The sequence below is a fragment of the Pristis pectinata genome, chromosome 1 (genome assembly GCF_009764475.1).
Source record: "Pristis pectinata isolate sPriPec2 chromosome 1, sPriPec2.1.pri, whole genome shotgun sequence".
NCBI lineage: Eukaryota > Metazoa > Chordata > Chondrichthyes > Rhinopristiformes > Pristidae > Pristis > Pristis pectinata.
Window position 1 is genome coordinate 33,688,133 of NC_067405.1, and position 17,540 is coordinate 33,705,672.

Here is a 17,540-nt window from a genome sequence, read left to right on the forward strand (position 1 = left end):
ATATAGATGGAGATGTGGTCACTGGTGGTGGGGTGAAGGAAATGGGGGATTCACAAAGGATCAGAGTTAGAGGAGTGCTCACTTTATTTGTCATAGAGCTGGGGGGATTTACAGACATAAAGAACATTTGGTCATGAATACACTCTATCTTCAAGTACAAGATTTTGTTGGTATTTACTGTAAATCAGACTGTTTTAGCAATTATAAGTTGCTGACAAAATACATTTTTATCACATTATAATGGTTGCATTCACTTGCCTAAGAAAGTACATTTTTCATGTTAAAACTTAATCTTAAATCAAAATTTTGCATTTTGGCATGAGGAGCATGCATAAAGGGACATAGAAGGTCAGAGCTGCATCCCCATAATGGAGCCAAGCAGTTTTCCACCTCATTAAATTAAATAGACCAATAATAAAGTGAAACTTCATAATAAATATTAACAAAGCAGCTAATAATCCTCACAAAACAATAAAACTATGGAATATTCAAGGGGACCCCTAAATTATATAATAAATGCGATATGTTCTATGTTCCATGTTCCCATGTTCTAATATTGTGTGATCAAATTGTTATTATTTATCTATATTCTGCTACAGTACAAGTGCGAGGTGATGCATTTTGTGAAGTCATGTAGGGGTAGGGTATATAAAGTAAATGGTGGGAGCTAAGGAACATTGATGAACATAGGGCCATTTGGGTTCAAATCAATAAGATGGTAAAGAAGGCATAAAGCATGCTTGTCTTAAAAGGCCAGAGCATAGGATATAAAAGTTGGGACATTACGTTGCAATTTTACAAAGCAGTGGTTAGACCTCATGGGGTATTGTGCATAGTTCTGAGCGCCACACTTTAGGAAGAATGTGGTTATGCTGGAGAGAGTTCAGGGGAGATTCAACAGGATGGTGGGGGTATGATAAACATGAGGGCATTTGTTTAAGGTGAGAGGAAGGAGCTTTAAAGGGGATTTGAAGGCAAAGTTTTTATACAGTGAGTGGTTGATATCTGGAATTTACTACCAGAGGAGATGGTGGAGTCAGATACAAGCACTACATTCAAGAGACATTGAGATAGGGAAGGGTCCTATTGTGGGCAAATGGGATTAATGTGGATGGGAAAAAAGGTTGGCATGGATGTGGTGGGGCAAAGGATCCGTTGCTCTGCTGAATGACTCCATGACTCTAAATATCATGTGATCATGCATCACGTTGCCAAATGCCTTATGTTCAGAATATCATGTGATCATATTTCCAGGAATTTTCCAGCTGGAGTGGAAAATTTCTGGAAATATGATTTTTCAAACTTTATTTTGTTGCCCAGTGCACCATGTAACCAGATGGTCAGTTTCAATTTCTTTCCATCTCTCTTAAGTATTATTAGAAATTTCTAATTTAAAGTGGTAAAATGTGCATTCTGGTGTGGCATGAATGTAAATTGTGAAAATGGCTGTTCAGGCGAAAAGTTCTAGTCAGGATGCATACAATAGGATCAATGCACAGATAAGAACTTGAAACTCAACCAAAAATAGGCATGTGTTCAAGACAGCAGATAAAGGTAAAGCTGTGGTTGGACATAAGCCTTTCATTTCATCAGTATCACTTTTCATTGACTTTTCCTTTAGTTCATAAATTAGAAGTAGCAACACACAGAGGAAGCGGATCCTCGACAGTGGTCTATGGGCTATTATTCCTTCGACTCTGGGTGGGATCTTCAGATACTACAACAACAACATGCACTGTGCAGGCTATAGATAGCAGGTCCCAGGATCAGGAGATCACTACTTCAGTTGAGAGGAATCGGCAATCAACAGGGTAGTCCTGAGGAAGATCATTTTGCATTCTGATATGCACAATACAGCTTTCAGGCTTCTCAGCCATTCCAAACTGACATTTCCAGCATTCTGTTTTATTTAACTCTCCTCTTCTAACATTTTAGATTTCATTCTTTTCTTATTCACACCTCTTTCAGACATACCATTACTATCTTCTTTCAGGCAGCAACACCACCACTTTTATCATTCATTCTCCTCTGGTTCACATTTCATCAGCAACCTGCCCTTTTGTTCTCTGCACCTCTTTTCATTCCCCTCACCACCCACACGCTCCTCTCAACTCAGGCCCCCAACTTATTCTACAGCTTGTTCCATTTCTATCTTTTCTCAGTTCTGATGACAGGCCATCAACTGGAAACGTTAACTGTTTCTCTCCGCAGATGCTGCCCTACCTGCTGTGTATTTCTCTAAGAGAATTTTCTTTTTAATTTCACTGAACTAATGCTCCTACAGAACTAATATATTGTTCACTGAATTAATTCTACCCATTTTCTTGAAGAAATTTTCTGCTGGGCAAACTACTTCACCCAGTTAGACTTATGTGGATACAATCCCTCCACCATCTATGCCTTAATGTTTATGAACAACAGCAATTCAATATTAAATGAGAGCTGTTTGGTCTACACTTACCTTTCTTTCTGTTTTCACTGTTTTAAAAGGGGGAAGGAGGTGACTATTACTTAAAGAACGAGGTCAACTGGTAAGAGGGACATAGGACAAAGCTAAAATAATTCTGATTTACTTCCAGCTGAAGATAGACATTAAGAGCCAATTAACTTTTTTGTGCTCTGGGCTTTCTATGTACTTAAATCTCTCCTTAATCATTAGGTATTGAGATACTTCACTTTTTCTTTACTTTGGGTAAACTTCACTTTGTGAATCTAGAGTAGACCACATTGGTAGACAGGTTTCATCATAGAATGGCTATCATCTGAAGTAAATCCAATCATAGGCCGATGTAATGTGTAACATATGAAGATTCAAAGTCCATTTATATCACTGATGCATTTTGGTTATTCAGTCCAATTAAATTTAGTTGCCACACCTCAAGCACAGCATTGCATTGTCAGTGACACAAAGCAAGCCAGACTTCAGCTAAGGTTGAAAGGAACTGAAGGAAAACATGTTGGCTTATTCAGTGAGAATAGCTGTTCTTCATGGAATTATTTATTATCTTTTATCCGGTGCACTATATGGGCAAGGTAAGGCACAAATAATTTAAAAGATAGAAAGAATTGATGGGAGGAATACAATCATACTTGATTATGCTCCCTGGACTAATGTAAATTTGCTAAAAAGTAGTTATCAGCTCATAAGTGCAACATGCTAAAGACAGATATATGTAAAAGGAGAAATAAATACAAGAAAATTGTCCAAATTGCTCTTGTATTTTCAGTGGTGCATGTTATTTAAAAATAACATTTATACTGTATATTTCTCCAAGCTAACACACTCTGCTTCTTAGGCAGTGCCTTGGAAAATATGAAATTTACGTTTAAGAAGGAATGTTGAGAGAATGTGCAGATTCTTGAAATTATGAAGGGAATGGTGAACATGTTTGGCAATTGTTGAAACCAAGAGACATATTTTAAAAACGAACTGGGCATTGTTTCAGACTGAAAGAAATAAACTTCATGGCAAAAGAGCAGTGAATGGAAACCTACCATTAAAGGAAAATTTCACTATAGAGCAGTAGTGAGTTAGAGATAGATTGAATATGATAGATCATTTGTAGATTTGCAAAGCCATTACTACAGTAATCAGATATTATATTTTAAAGTAAATGGACTCATATTCAGACCCGAGCGCAAACTATTCACGGCAATGATTGTGCAACATTGTGAATAACATATTCACTCACTTCAGAGGTTATGATGAGGATATCAGAGATTAAATTCAAATCACAAGAGTGGTAATTGAGGTAAAAATATAATTACAGCCGCAAGGCATGAATTGGACTGCATGCCATTTTGTATTTGTAATAGGTTTTCCAATATGAGACAATTTTCAACAAGGGCTCCTTTAAATGAGACCCTCGCTCCACTTGGGAAAATCAAATTATCATGTAAAATTGTGCATTTGATAGTTTCATATTATTACATTCACTTTTACATTTATCACCAATCACACAACTTTCTGGTATCAACAGCTTGAAACAAAATATCTATCCTGATTGATACAAGTAAACTTCATAGTGAAAGAACAGTAAATGGGCACACACTGTTAAAGGATAGCTTCTTAATGGAGCAAGAGAGAGATCAAAATGGATCGGGTGATGAATCATTGAACAAGTTATGGGAATCTGCAAAGCCATTATCACAGTACCTGGCAATTCTCCTTATTTTTAATCAGCTGATTTCCAGTCCAGCAAAAAATAAGCTGACAGCCAATTTTCAAAGCTTTCATTTTGTTATATGCTGAATAATGTATTCAGCTGCACTTGATAGGTTATGATGAACATGAGAGAGATGAACTTTAAATCTCTAGAATGGTAATTTGGTTAAAACATTGCTGCCATCCGTTATCAATTGGAGGAGATGGAATCGTCTCCCTGGAGTACGATTTGCATGTATGAGACACTTGACAAAAGCAGCGCCATTAACTGAGAACAGTGCTGCATTTGGCACAATCACATTATCGTGGGAAACTGTGCATTTGATTCACTTCATATTTTTTAACGTTCTCTTTTACAGCTACAAGCCAAACATTTGGAAAAGGTATGAACTGAACGTTTTCATTCTGACCTTTGGTGTGAAAATAGAAGGAATTTATTGAACTACTTTGCCTTTTTCTGGGAAGAAATGCGGATATCTGTCCATTCGACATTGAGATAAAGATTTAGATAATGCAAGCTATTGGACAGCTTCAACTAAATTGTACAAAAATCTCTTTTATAGGCAATGCCACTGAAAATGCAACAGTTAGGAGCAGCAAATTTTCATTGTGATTGTTACATTGGTATTGGTATTGGTTTATTATTGTCTCGTGTACCAAGGTACAGCAAAAAACCTGTCTTGCATACCGATCATACAGGTCAATTCATTACACAGTGCAGTTACATTGAGTTAGTACAGAGTGCATTGATGTAGTACAGGTAAAACAATAACGGTGAAGTGTCACATCTACAGAGAAAATGCAGTGCTGATAGACTATAAGGTGCAAGTTCACAAGATAGATCGTGAGGTCAAAGTCCATCTCATCGTATAAGGAAACTGTTCAATAGTTTTATCACAGTGGGATAGAAGCTGTCCTTAAGCCTAGTGGTATGTGCCACAGGCTCCTATATCTTCTACCTGATGCAAGAGGAGAGAAGAGAGAATGACCCAGGTGGGTGGGGTCTTTGATTATGCTGGCTGCATCGCCAAGGCAGCAAAATGTAAAGAGTCCAAGGAGTGGAGGCTGGTTTCTGTGACGCGCTGGGCTGTGTCCACAACTCTCTGCAGTTTCTTGTGGTCCTGGGCAGAGCAGTTGCCGTACCAAGCCATGATGCATCCAAATAGGATGCTTTCTATGGTGCACCAGTGTTAAGAATAATCATGCTGGAGGTATTGCTGCCTATCCTCATTGATTGTGGTCTGTTGGTCAGAAAGTCCAACTGATGAACTTGGCATATCAAAACATTTTCCGGAATTGTCCCTGATATGAAGTATTGTGAAGATGCTCCCATCAACAAATCCATAGAAGAGTGGCAGGGTATGAAATCAAATGCAGTCACATTATATTATTAAGGGAATGGTGAATTTGCTTGTTAACATTTGCTTGTTAACATTTGGGTCCTTCTCAAGCAAGTAACTTGACAATGTTGCTTTGTAACACAGATTTACGGCATCAACAGCTTGAAGCAAAATATCTATCCTGATTGTTACAAGTGAAATTCATAGCGAAAGAGCAGTGTATGAGCACACACTGGTAAAGGACAGCTTCTTAGTGGAGCAATAGTGAGATCCAAATAGATCGGGTGATAGATCATTGAACAAGTTGTGCCAATCTGCCATTACCACAGTAGCTAAAATTTCTATATTTTTTAATCAGCTGATTTCCAGTACAACAAAAAGTGAACTCACTACCGATTTTCAAAGCTTTCAATTTGCCAGATAATGAATAATGTAATCAGCTGATCTTGACAGGTTATGATCAGCGTGAGAGAGATGAGGTTTAAATCTTTGGAAGGGCAATTTAGTTAAAACATTGCGGCCATCCAATATGAATTGGAGGAGATAGAATCTCCAATCTTGTGTACGATTTGTATGTATGAGACACTGTTAGAAAACAGCGCCATAGCTGAGAACAATTCTGCATTTGGCACAATCATTTCATCATGGGAAACTGTGCATTTGATAGTTTCATTTCATATTTTATATCATTGTGTTTTACAGCTACTATGTCACCAATCACAACAGTTATGATCTGAACGTTTCCATTCTGTCCAGAATATTCTCTGTTTCACACACAAAAGGCCAGGAAAGTTCATACACAGATTCTTGGAGATCAAATATTAACACAAAATATCTTAAATTGGAGTTCAGCAATTGAGCAGGCCACATTAGCAATCATAGCAGATATTGAAACGGAGAAGAAAAATCTGTTAAATCACCAGGACCGGCATTGAGATAAAGGTTTAGATAATGCTAGCTATTGAGTAGCTTCAACTAAATTGTAGAACAATCTCTTTTGCAGGCAATAACACTGAAAATACTACAGGTAGGAGCAGCAAATTTTCATTGTGATTATTATGTGATGCACAGAAATGGTCATTGATCATTAGAAATTAAGCTGCTTGAACTTGGCATGTCACAATATTTTCTCATATGAATTCCGAATGTTACAAGATGGGCTGTGATAATGGAATGAATTTATTTACCTGCTATTGCTTCTTCAGTGAAGCAGTGCAAAAATTTGCGAGTAATATTCCATTCACGCACAGAGGAGATCTTTGCAGTCAGGTCTGACTTCTTCCTTTACAAGGGATGAGGAATATTCCTTTGCAATGAAGCTCAATACTCCCAAGGCCCCGAAAGTTCTTGCTTTCACTTGACAAAGACCAGAAGGTTGAATTACATGCCAGACCAAATATCAACATTCATGTACCTTTGTCAATGTTTGGGTCCAAAACTCATTAGACATGTTGAAGACACATATATCATTAGATTGGAAAGACGATAAAAAGAAAAGAAAATTGCCAAATTTCTCTTTCTTTCTCACTTCTGCATGTTGTTTAAAACTGACCCCCCCATAACTTTCCCATCACTCTCTACTTCAGAACTGATCCCTTGGGAAGTGGAAAGTTTATAGTTAAGAAAGAATGTAACAAGCAATCAGGAACAACTATTCCATAATTTTGTCAACAGTCAGTTATATTTGATAGATTGATGTTTTTTGGCATCAGTTGTTGACTGCTGTCTGAGCACAGAGTTGTCCCTGATAGGAAGTACTGTAAACATGCTCCCATCAGCAAATCCATAGAAGAGTGGCAGGGTAGAAATTAAATGCAGTCAAAATATCATATTATTAAGGGAATGGTGAATTTGCTTGTGAACATTTGGGTCCTAAAGTCATTTACTCCCGAGGCCCAGAAAGTTCTTGCTTCCACTTGTCAAAGACCACGAGTTTGAATTGCATGCCATATTCTAGACCAAGTATCAATACTCATGTACCTTTGTCAATGTTTGGGTCCTAAACTCATTTGACACGCTGAAGACAAATATATATCATAGATTGGAAAGGAGATGAAAACAAAAGAAATATGCCAAATTTCTTTCTTTCTCACTTCTGCATGTTGTTTCAAACTGAGCCCCCAAAAACTTTCCCATCACTCTCTACTTCTTCGGCACTGATCCCTTGGGAAGTGGAAACTTCACAGTTATGAAAGAATGTAACAAGCAATCAGGAACAACCATTCCATAATTTTGTCCCCAGTCAGTTATTTTTGACTGACTGAAGTCGTTTGGCATCAGTTGTTGACTGCTGTTTGAGCATGGGATTGTCCCTGACAGGAAGTATTGTGAAGATGCTCCCATCAGCAAATCCATAGAAGAGTGGCGGAGTATGAAATCAAATTCAGTCAAAATATCATACAATTAAGGGAATGGTGAATTTGCTTGTTAATGTTTGGGTCCTAACATCATTTCTCAACCAAGTAGTTTGGCAATTTTGCTTTGTAACACAGAGTTATGGCATCAACAGCTTGAAACAAAATATCTATCCTGCTTGATATATATGAAATTCACAGCGAAGGAATAGTGTATGGGCACACACTGGTAAAGGATAGCTTCTTAGCAGAGCAATAGTGAGATCCAAAAGGATCTGCTGATGGATCATTGAACAAGTTGTGCCAATCTGCAAAGCCAATATCAAAGTACCTAGCAATTCTACTTTTTTTTTAATCAGCTGATTTCCAGTACAGCAAAAAGTGAGCTGACTGCCGATTTTCAAAGCTTTCAATTTGCCATATGGTGAATAATGTAATCAGCTGATCTTGCAAGGTTATGATCAGCATGAGAGAGATGAGGTTTAAATCGCTAGAAGGGCAATTTGGAGGAGATGGAATCTTCACTCTGGTGTACAATTTGTACGTATGAGACACTTTACAAATACAGCGCCATTAACTGAGAACGGTGCTGCATTTGGCACAATCACATCATCATGGGAAACTCTGCATTTGATAGTTTCATTTCATATTTTATAACATTCTCTTTTACAGCTACGATGTCACCAATCACAACAAGTATGTACTGAACGTTTCCATTCTGATCCTGACCATGAAAATAGAAAGAATTTATTCTCAGTTCACATACATTACCAAGGTTTGCAGTCACATTGGAATTGCCATCTTTGCATGGGATGAGGAATATTCTTTTCCTGACATGCTGAATATATCAGAAGCCCAGAACGTTCTCTATTCCACGTACCGAGGGCCACTAAAGTAAATACTCTGATTTCACTCGATCAAGTATTAATACCGAATATATTTACGCAGTGTTCAGTTATCGAGCAGGCCACTGAAGCAATTATGGCATATATTGAAAATCCAAAGAAAAACTGTTGAATCACAAGGACAGACATTGAGAAAAAGATGTAGATAATGCTAGTTTTCAGATAGCTTCAACTAAATTCTACAAAAATCTCTTTTACAGTCAATGCCACTGAAGGAACAACTGGTAGGAAAAGTGCAATTTCATTGTTATTGCGACATGATGCACAGAAATGGCCATTGATCATGAGAAATTAAATTGCTTGAACTTGGTATTTCAAGCTATTATCTCTTAAGAATTCACAACATTACAAGACAGGTTATGAGAATAGAAGGAATAGAAGTGCCTCCATCAGGCTCTTCAGAGAAGTTGTACTGAACTTTGATAGTAATACTCTGTTCTTGTACAGAGGCAATCTTTGCAGTCAGGTCTGAATTTGGATCTTTACAAGGGGAGAGTAACATTCCTTTGCAGGGTAGTTCATTATTCCAAAAACAAGAATGTACTCTCTCCAACATCCCAATATCCATGAATTTGAATACTATGGATACTTTTAGGACAATATCAATACCCATGTAAGTTAGTCAATATTCGAGTACTAAACTTGCCCAACACGCTGAAGACACAATATCACAGATTATAAAAGATAAGAAAAGAAACTAAAAATGCAAAAATTCCTCTTCAATTTTCACTGCTGGACGTGGTTTACAACTGACCCCCATAATTTTAACAAACTAACAAATAATAGTTTTTGGCCACTGCCTTTGGAATCGGAAACTTTACACTTAAGGAGGAATGTAGCCAGCAATAGGGAAGAATTATGCCGCAGTTATTTACCCAATCAGTATTTTGTGATAGAGAGATATTTTTGGTATGAGTTTGTTTGAGCATGGGATTATCCCTGATAAGAAGTCATGTTGAGGCAGTCCCATCAAAAACTAAATAGAAGCGTTGCAGGATATGAAATCAAATGCAATCAAAATGTTGTTTTCATAAAGGGAATGATGAATTTGCCTGTTAATCTTTGCATCCTAATGTCATTTCTCAAGTAGGTATTTTGGCAATGTTGCTTTGTAACACAGATCTATGACTTCCACAGCTTGAATCAACAGATCTAAGCTGATTGGTACAGGTGAATTCATGGTGAAAGAGGAGTGAATGGACACATACTGTTACTTCATAGATATTTAATGGAGGGATAGTTAGATCCAAGTGGATCTGGAGCTAGATCATTGAACAAGTTGTGCCAATCTGCCAAGCATTACCACAGTATTGCTGGGATGCTGAATATACCACATGTCCAGAATGTTCTCTGTTTCGCAAACAAAAGGCCAGGAAAGTTACAAGTCAGACTCTCGTAGATCAAATATTAACACTAAATATCCTTAGTCGGAGTTCAGTAATCGAGCAGGCCACTTTGGCAATCATGACAGATATTGAAAAGAACAAGGAAAATCTGTTAAATCACCAGGATCGACAGAGGGGTAAAGATTTAGATAATGCTAGCTATTGAGTAGCTTCAACTAAATTGTGTAACAATCTCTCTTACAGGCAATGTCACTGAAAATGCAACAGGTAGGAGCATGAAATTTTCATTTTGATTGTTACATGATGCACAGAAATGGTCACTGATCATTGGAAATTAAGTTGCTTGAACTTATCATGTCAAAATATTTTATCATATGAATTCTGAATGTTACAAGGTGGGCTGTGATCATACTATGAATTTATTTGCCTGCTATGGCTTTTTCAGAGATGCAGCGCTCAAATTTGCAAGTAGTATCCCATTCACTCACAGAAGAGATCTTTGCAGGCAGGTCTGACTTCTTTCTTTACAAGGGATGAGGAATATTCTTTTGCAATTAAGCTCAATACTCCGGAGGCCCAGAAAGTCCCTGCTTCACTTTCAAAGACGACATGTTTGAATTACATGCAATATTCTAGACGAAAGATCAATACTCATGTACCTTTATTAATGTCTGTGTTCTAAACTCATTTGACATGCTGAAGACACAAACTGTATATCATAGATTGAAAAGGAGATGAAAACAAAAGAAAAATGCCAGATTTCTCTTTCTTTCTCACGTCTGCATGTTGTTTCAAAATGAGCCCCCACAACTTTCCCATCACTCTCTACTTCTTCGGCTCTGATCCCTTCGTAAGTGAAAAGTTTACAGTTAAGAAAGAATGTAACAAGCAATCAGGAACAACCATTCCATAATTTTGTTCCTAATCAGTTATTTTTGATAGACTGATGTTCTTTGGCATCAGTTGTTGACTGCTGTTTGAGCATGGGATTGTCCCTGATAGGAAGATTTGTGAAGATGCTCTCATCACCAAATGCATAGAAGAGTGGCAGGCTATGAAATCAAATTCAATCAAAATATCATACAATTAAGGGAACGTTGAATTTGCTTGTTAACGTTTGGGTCCTAAAGTCATTTCTCAACCAAGTAATTTGGCAATTTTGCTTTGAAATACAGATTTACTGCATCAACAGCTTGAAGCAAAATATCTATCCTGATTGATAGAAGTTAAATTCATAGCGAAGGAACAGTGTTTGGGGACACACCGGTAAAGGATAGCTTCTTAGTGGAGCAATAGTGAGATCCAAAAGGATCTGCTGATAGATCATTGAACAAGTTGTGCCAATCTGCAAAGCCAATATCAAAGTACCTAGCAATTCTACTTTTTTTTTAATCAGCTGATTTCCAGTACAGCAAAAAGTGAGCTGACTGCCGATTTTCAAAGCTTTCAATTTGCCATATGGTGAATAATGTAATCAGCTGATCTTGCAAGGTTATGATCAGCATGAGAGAGATGAGGTTTAAATCGCTAGAAGGGCAATTTGGAGGAGATGGAATCTTCACTCTGGTGTACAATTTGTACGTATGAGACACTTTACAAATACAGCGCCATTAACTGAGAACGGTGCTGCATTTGGCACAATCACATCATCATGGGAAACTCTGCATTTGATAGTTTCATTTCATATTTTATAACATTCTCTTTTACAGCTACGATGTCACCAATCACAACAAGTATGTACTGAACGTTTCCATTCTGATCCTGACCATGAAAATAGAAAGAATTTATTCTCAGTTCACATACATTACCAAGGTTTGCAGTCACATTGGAATTGCCATCTTTGCATGGGATGAGGAATATTCTTTTCCTGACATGCTGAATATATCAGAAGCCCAGAACGTTCTCTATTCCACGTACCGAGGGCCACTAAAGTAAATACTCTGATTTCACTCGATCAAGTATTAATACCGAATATATTTACGCAGTGTTCAGTTATCGAGCAGGCCACTGAAGCAATTATGGCATATATTGAAAATCCAAAGAAAAACTGTTGAATCACAAGGACAGACATTGAGAAAAAGATGTAGATAATGCTAGTTTTCAGATAGCTTCAACTAAATTCTACAAAAATCTCTTTTACAGTCAATGCCACTGAAGGAACAACTGGTAGGAAAAGTGCAATTTCATTGTTATTGCGACATGATGCACAGAAATGGCCATTGATCATGAGAAATTAAATTGCTTGAACTTGGTATTTCAAGCTATTATCTCTTAAGAATTCACAACATTACAAGACAGGTTATGAGAATAGAAGGAATAGAAGTGCCTCCATCAGGCTCTTCAGAGAAGTTGTACTGAACTTTGATATTAATACTCTGTTCTTGTACAGAGGCAATCTTTGCAGTCAGGTCTGAATTTGGATCTTTACAAGGGGAGAGTAACATTCCTTTGCAGGGTAGTTCATTATTCCAAAAACAAGAATGTACTCTCTCCAACATCCCAATATCCATGAATTTGAATACTATGGATACTTTTAGGACAATATCAATACCCATGTAAGTTAGTCAATATTCGAGTACTAAACTTGCCCAACACGCTGAAGACACAATATCACAGATTATAAAAGATAAGAAAAGAAACTAAAAATGCAAAAATTCCTCTTCAATTTTCACTGCTGGACGTGGTTTACAACTGACCCCCATAATTTTAACAAACTAACAAATAATAGTTTTTGGCCACTGCCTTTGGAATCGGAAACTTTACACTTAAGGAGGAATGTAGCCAGCAATAGGGAAGAATTATGCCGCAGTTATTTACCCAATCAGTATTTTGTGATAGAGAGATATTTTTGGTATGAGTTTGTTTGAGCATGGGATTATCCCTGATAAGAAGTCATGTTGAGGCAGTCCCATCAAAAACTAAATAGAAGCGTTGCAGGATATGAAATCAAATGCAATCAAAATGTTGTTTTCATAAAGGGAATGATGAATTTGCCTGTTAATCTTTGCATCCTAATGTCATTTCTCAAGTAGGTATTTTGGCAATGTTGCTTTGTAACACAGATCTATGACTTCCACAGCTTGAATCAACAGATCTAAGCTGATTGGTACAGGTGAATTCATGGTGAAAGAGGAGTGAATGGACACATACTGTTACTTCATAGATATTTAATGGAGGGATAGTTAGATCCAAGTGGATCTGGAGCTAGATCATTGAACAAGTTGTGCCAATCTGCCAAGCATTACCACAGTATTGCTGGGATGCTGAATATACCACATGTCCAGAATGTTCTCTGTTTCGCAAACAAAAGGCCAGGAAAGTTACAAGTCAGACTCTCGTAGATCAAATATTAACACTAAATATCCTTAGTCGGAGTTCAGTAATCGAGCAGGCCACTTTGGCAATCATGACAGATATTGAAAAGAACAAGGAAAATCTGTTAAATCACCAGGATCGACAGAGGGGTAAAGATTTAGATAATGCTAGCTATTGAGTAGCTTCAACTAAATTGTGTAACAATCTCTCTTACAGGCAATGTCACTGAAAATGCAACAGGTAGGAGCATGAAATTTTCATTTTGATTGTTACATGATGCACAGAAATGGTCACTGATCATTGGAAATTAAGTTGCTTGAACTTATCATGTCAAAATATTTTATCATATGAATTCTGAATGTTACAAGGTGGGCTGTGATCATACTATGAATTTATTTGCCTGCTATGGCTTTTTCAGAGATGCAGCGCTCAAATTTGCAAGTAGTATCCCATTCACTCACAGAAGAGATCTTTGCAGGCAGGTCTGACTTCTTTCTTTACAAGGGATGAGGAATATTCTTTTGCAATTAAGCTCAATACTCCGGAGGCCCAGAAAGTCCCTGCTTCACTTTCAAAGACGACATGTTTGAATTACATGCAATATTCTAGACGAAAGATCAATACTCATGTACCTTTATTAATGTCTGTGTTCTAAACTCATTTGACATGCTGAAGACACAAACTGTATATCATAGATTGAAAAGGAGATGAAAACAAAAGAAAAATGCCAGATTTCTCTTTCTTTCTCACGTCTGCATGTTGTTTCAAAATGAGCCCCCACAACTTTCCCATCACTCTCTACTTCTTCGGCTCTGATCCCTTCGTAAGTGAAAAGTTTACAGTTAAGAAAGAATGTAACAAGCAATCAGGAACAACCATTCCATAATTTTGTTCCTAATCAGTTATTTTTGATAGACTGATGTTCTTTGGCATCAGTTGTTGACTGCTGTTTGAGCATGGGATTGTCCCTGATAGGAAGATTTGTGAAGATGCTCTCATCACCAAATGCATAGAAGAGTGGCAGGCTATGAAATCAAATTCAATCAAAATATCATACAATTAAGGGAACGTTGAATTTGCTTGTTAACGTTTGGGTCCTAAAGTCATTTCTCAACCAAGTAATTTGGCAATTTTGCTTTGAAATACAGATTTACTGCATCAACAGCTTGAAGCAAAATATCTATCCTGATTGATAGAAGTTAAATTCATAGCGAAGGAACAGTGTTTGGGGACACACCGGTAAAGGATAGCTTCTTAGCAGAGCAATAGTGAGATCCAAAAGGATCTGCTGATGGATCATTGAACAAGTTGTGCCAATCTGCAAAGCCAATATCAAAGTACCTAGCAATTCTACTTTTTTTTTAATCAGCTGATTTCCAGTACAGCAAAAAGTGAGCTGACTGCCGATTTTCAAAGCTTTCAATTTGCCATATGGTGAATAATGTAATCAGCTGATCTTGCAAGGTTATGATCAGCATGAGAGAGATGAGGTTTAAATCGCTAGAAGGGCAATTTGGAGGAGATGGAATCTTCACTCTGGTGTACAATTTGTACGTATGAGACACTTTACAAATACAGCGCCATTAACTGAGAACGGTGCTGCATTTGGCACAATCACATCATCATGGGAAACTCTGCATTTGATAGTTTCATTTCATATTTTATAACGTTCTCTTTTACAGCTACGATATCACCAATCACAACAGGTATGTGCTGAACCTTTCCATTCTGATCCTGACCATGAAAATAGAAAGAATTTATTGAAGTACTTTGCCTTTTTCTGGGAGGAAATGCTGATGTCTGTCCATAATACTCAGTTCACATACATTACCAAGGTTTGCAGTCACATTGGAATTGCCATCTTTGCATGGGATGAGGAATATTCTTTTCCTGACATGCTGAATATATCAGAAGCCCAGAACGTTCTCTATTCCACGTACCGAGGGCCACTAAAGTAAATACTCTGATTTCACTCGATCAAGTATTAATACCGAATATATTTACGCAGTGTTCAGTTATCGAGCAGGCCACTGAAGCCATTATGGCATATATTGAAAATCCAAAGAAAAACTGTTGAATCCCAAGTACAGACATTGAGATGAAGATGTAGATAATGCTAGCTTTTAGATAGCTTTAACTAAATCGTACAAAAATCTCTTTTACAGTAAATGCCACTGAAGGGACAACAGGTAGGAGAAATAAACTTTCATTGTGATTGTGACATGATGCACAGAAATGGCCATTGATCATTAGAAATTAAGTTGCATGGACTTGGTATTTCAAGTTTTCCGAAACCCAGAATGTACTCCTTCCACATGCCAATATCCACGAATTTGAATACTATGGAATTTTAAAGACCTATGTCAATGATCATTGAAGTCTTTTAATATTCGGGGACTAAACTTGCTCAACATGCTGAAGCCACATATATCACAGATTAAAAAAGGATCAGGACGGAAACTAAAAATGCCAAATTCCTCTTCAATTTTCACTTCTGGATGTTGTTAACATCCAACTCCCATAATTTTAACAAGCTAAAAAATACTAGTGTTTGTCTACTGCCTTTGGAAGCGGGAACGTTACACTTAAGGAGGAATGTAGCAAACGATAGGGAAGAATTATTCCATACTTATTTACCCAATCGGTTATTTGTAATGGAAGGAAATTTTTGGTATCAGTTTGCTTGAGCAGGGGATTGTCACTGATATGAAGTCATGTTGAGACAGTCCCATTAATAGCTTCATAGTAGCGTTGCAGGATATGAAATCAAATGCAATCAAAATGTTGTTTTCAGAAAGTGAATGATGAATTTGCTTGTTAATCTTTGGATCCTAATGTCATTTCTCAAGTAGGTATTTTGGCAATGTTGCTTTGTAACACGGATCTATGACATCCACAGCTTGAATCAACAGTTCTAAGCTGATTGGTACAGGTGAATTCATGGTGAAAGAGGAGTGAATGGACACACACTCTTACTTCATAGATACTTAATGGAGGGATAGTTAGATCCAAGTGGATCTGGAGCTAGGTCATTGAACAAGTCTGCCAATCTGCCAAGCATTACCACAGTTTTGCTGGGATGCTGAATATACCACATGTCCAGAATGTTCTCTGTTTCACATATAAAAGGCCAGGAAAGTAAATACTCAGATTCTTGTAGATCAAATATTAACATAACACTAAGTATCCTCAGTCGGAGTGCAGTAATAGAGCAGGCCACTTTAGCAATCATGGCAGATATTGAAAAGGGGAAGGAAAACCTGTTAGATCACCAGGTTCGGCATTGAGATAAAGATTTAGATAATGCTAGCTATGGGATAGCTTCAACTAAATTGTATATCAATCTCTTTTCCAGGCAATGCCACTGAAAATGCAACAGGTAGGAGCATGAAATTTTCATTGTGATTGTTACATGATGCACAGAAATGGTCATTGATCATTAGAAATTCAGTTGATTGTACTTGACATGTCAAAATATTTTATCATATTAATTTGGAATTTTACAAGATGGGCTGTGATAATACTATGAATTTATTTGCCTGCTATGGCTTCTTCAGAGAAGCAGTGCTCAAATTTGCAAGTAATATTCCATTCACTCACAGAAGAGATCTTTGCAGTCGAGTCTGACTTCTTCCTTTACAAGGGATGAGGAATATTCTTTTGCAGTGAAGCTCAATACTCCCGAGGCCCAGAAAGTTCTTGCTTCCACTTGTCAAAGACCACGAGTTTGAATTGCATGCCATATTCTAGACCAAATATCAATACTCATGTACCTTTGTCAATGTTTGGGTCCTAAACTCATTTGACACGCTGAAGACAAATATATATCATAGATTGGAAAGGAGATGAAAACAAAAGAAATATGCCAAATTTCTCTTTCTTTCTCACTTCTGCATGTTGTTTCAAACTGAGCCCCCAAAAACTTTCCCATCACTCTCTACTTCTTCGGCACTGATCCCTTGGGAAGTGGAAACTTCACAGTTATGAAAGAATGTAACAAGCAATCAGGAACAACCATTCCATAATTTTGTCCCCAGTCAGTTATTTTTGACTGACTGAAGTCGTTTGGCATCAGTTGTTGACTGCTGTTTGAGCATGGGATTGTCCCTGACAGG

At 37.3% G+C, this 17,540-nt stretch overlaps 1 protein-coding gene across 20 annotated transcripts in view; it reads left to right on the top strand.

Annotated features, from left to right (window-relative positions):
* Positions 1–2,908: 2,908 nt before the first annotated feature.
* The window catches only part of LOC127577657 (mucin-13-like), an 88,955-nt gene continuing 74,323 nt past the window's right edge, over positions 2,909–17,540 (top strand). For 7 of the 20 annotated variants that reach the window (XM_052029029.1, XM_052029039.1, XM_052029049.1 and 4 more), the window contains exons 1-5: positions 2,909–3,033; positions 4,525–4,548; positions 6,509–6,532; positions 8,532–8,555; positions 13,642–13,665. In XM_052029029.1, coding sequence (XP_051884989.1) covers positions 2,955–3,033; positions 4,525–4,548; positions 6,509–6,532; positions 8,532–8,555; positions 13,642–13,665 — 175 coding nt within the window. In that variant the 5' untranslated portion in view covers positions 2,909–2,954. Of the gene's footprint in view, positions 3,034–4,524; positions 4,549–6,508; positions 6,533–8,531; positions 8,556–10,353; positions 10,378–11,819; positions 11,844–13,641; positions 13,666–17,540 lie in introns of all 20 variants that reach the window. The other 13 variants (XM_052029103.1, XM_052029121.1, XM_052029140.1 and 10 more) reach the window with 2 other exon arrangements.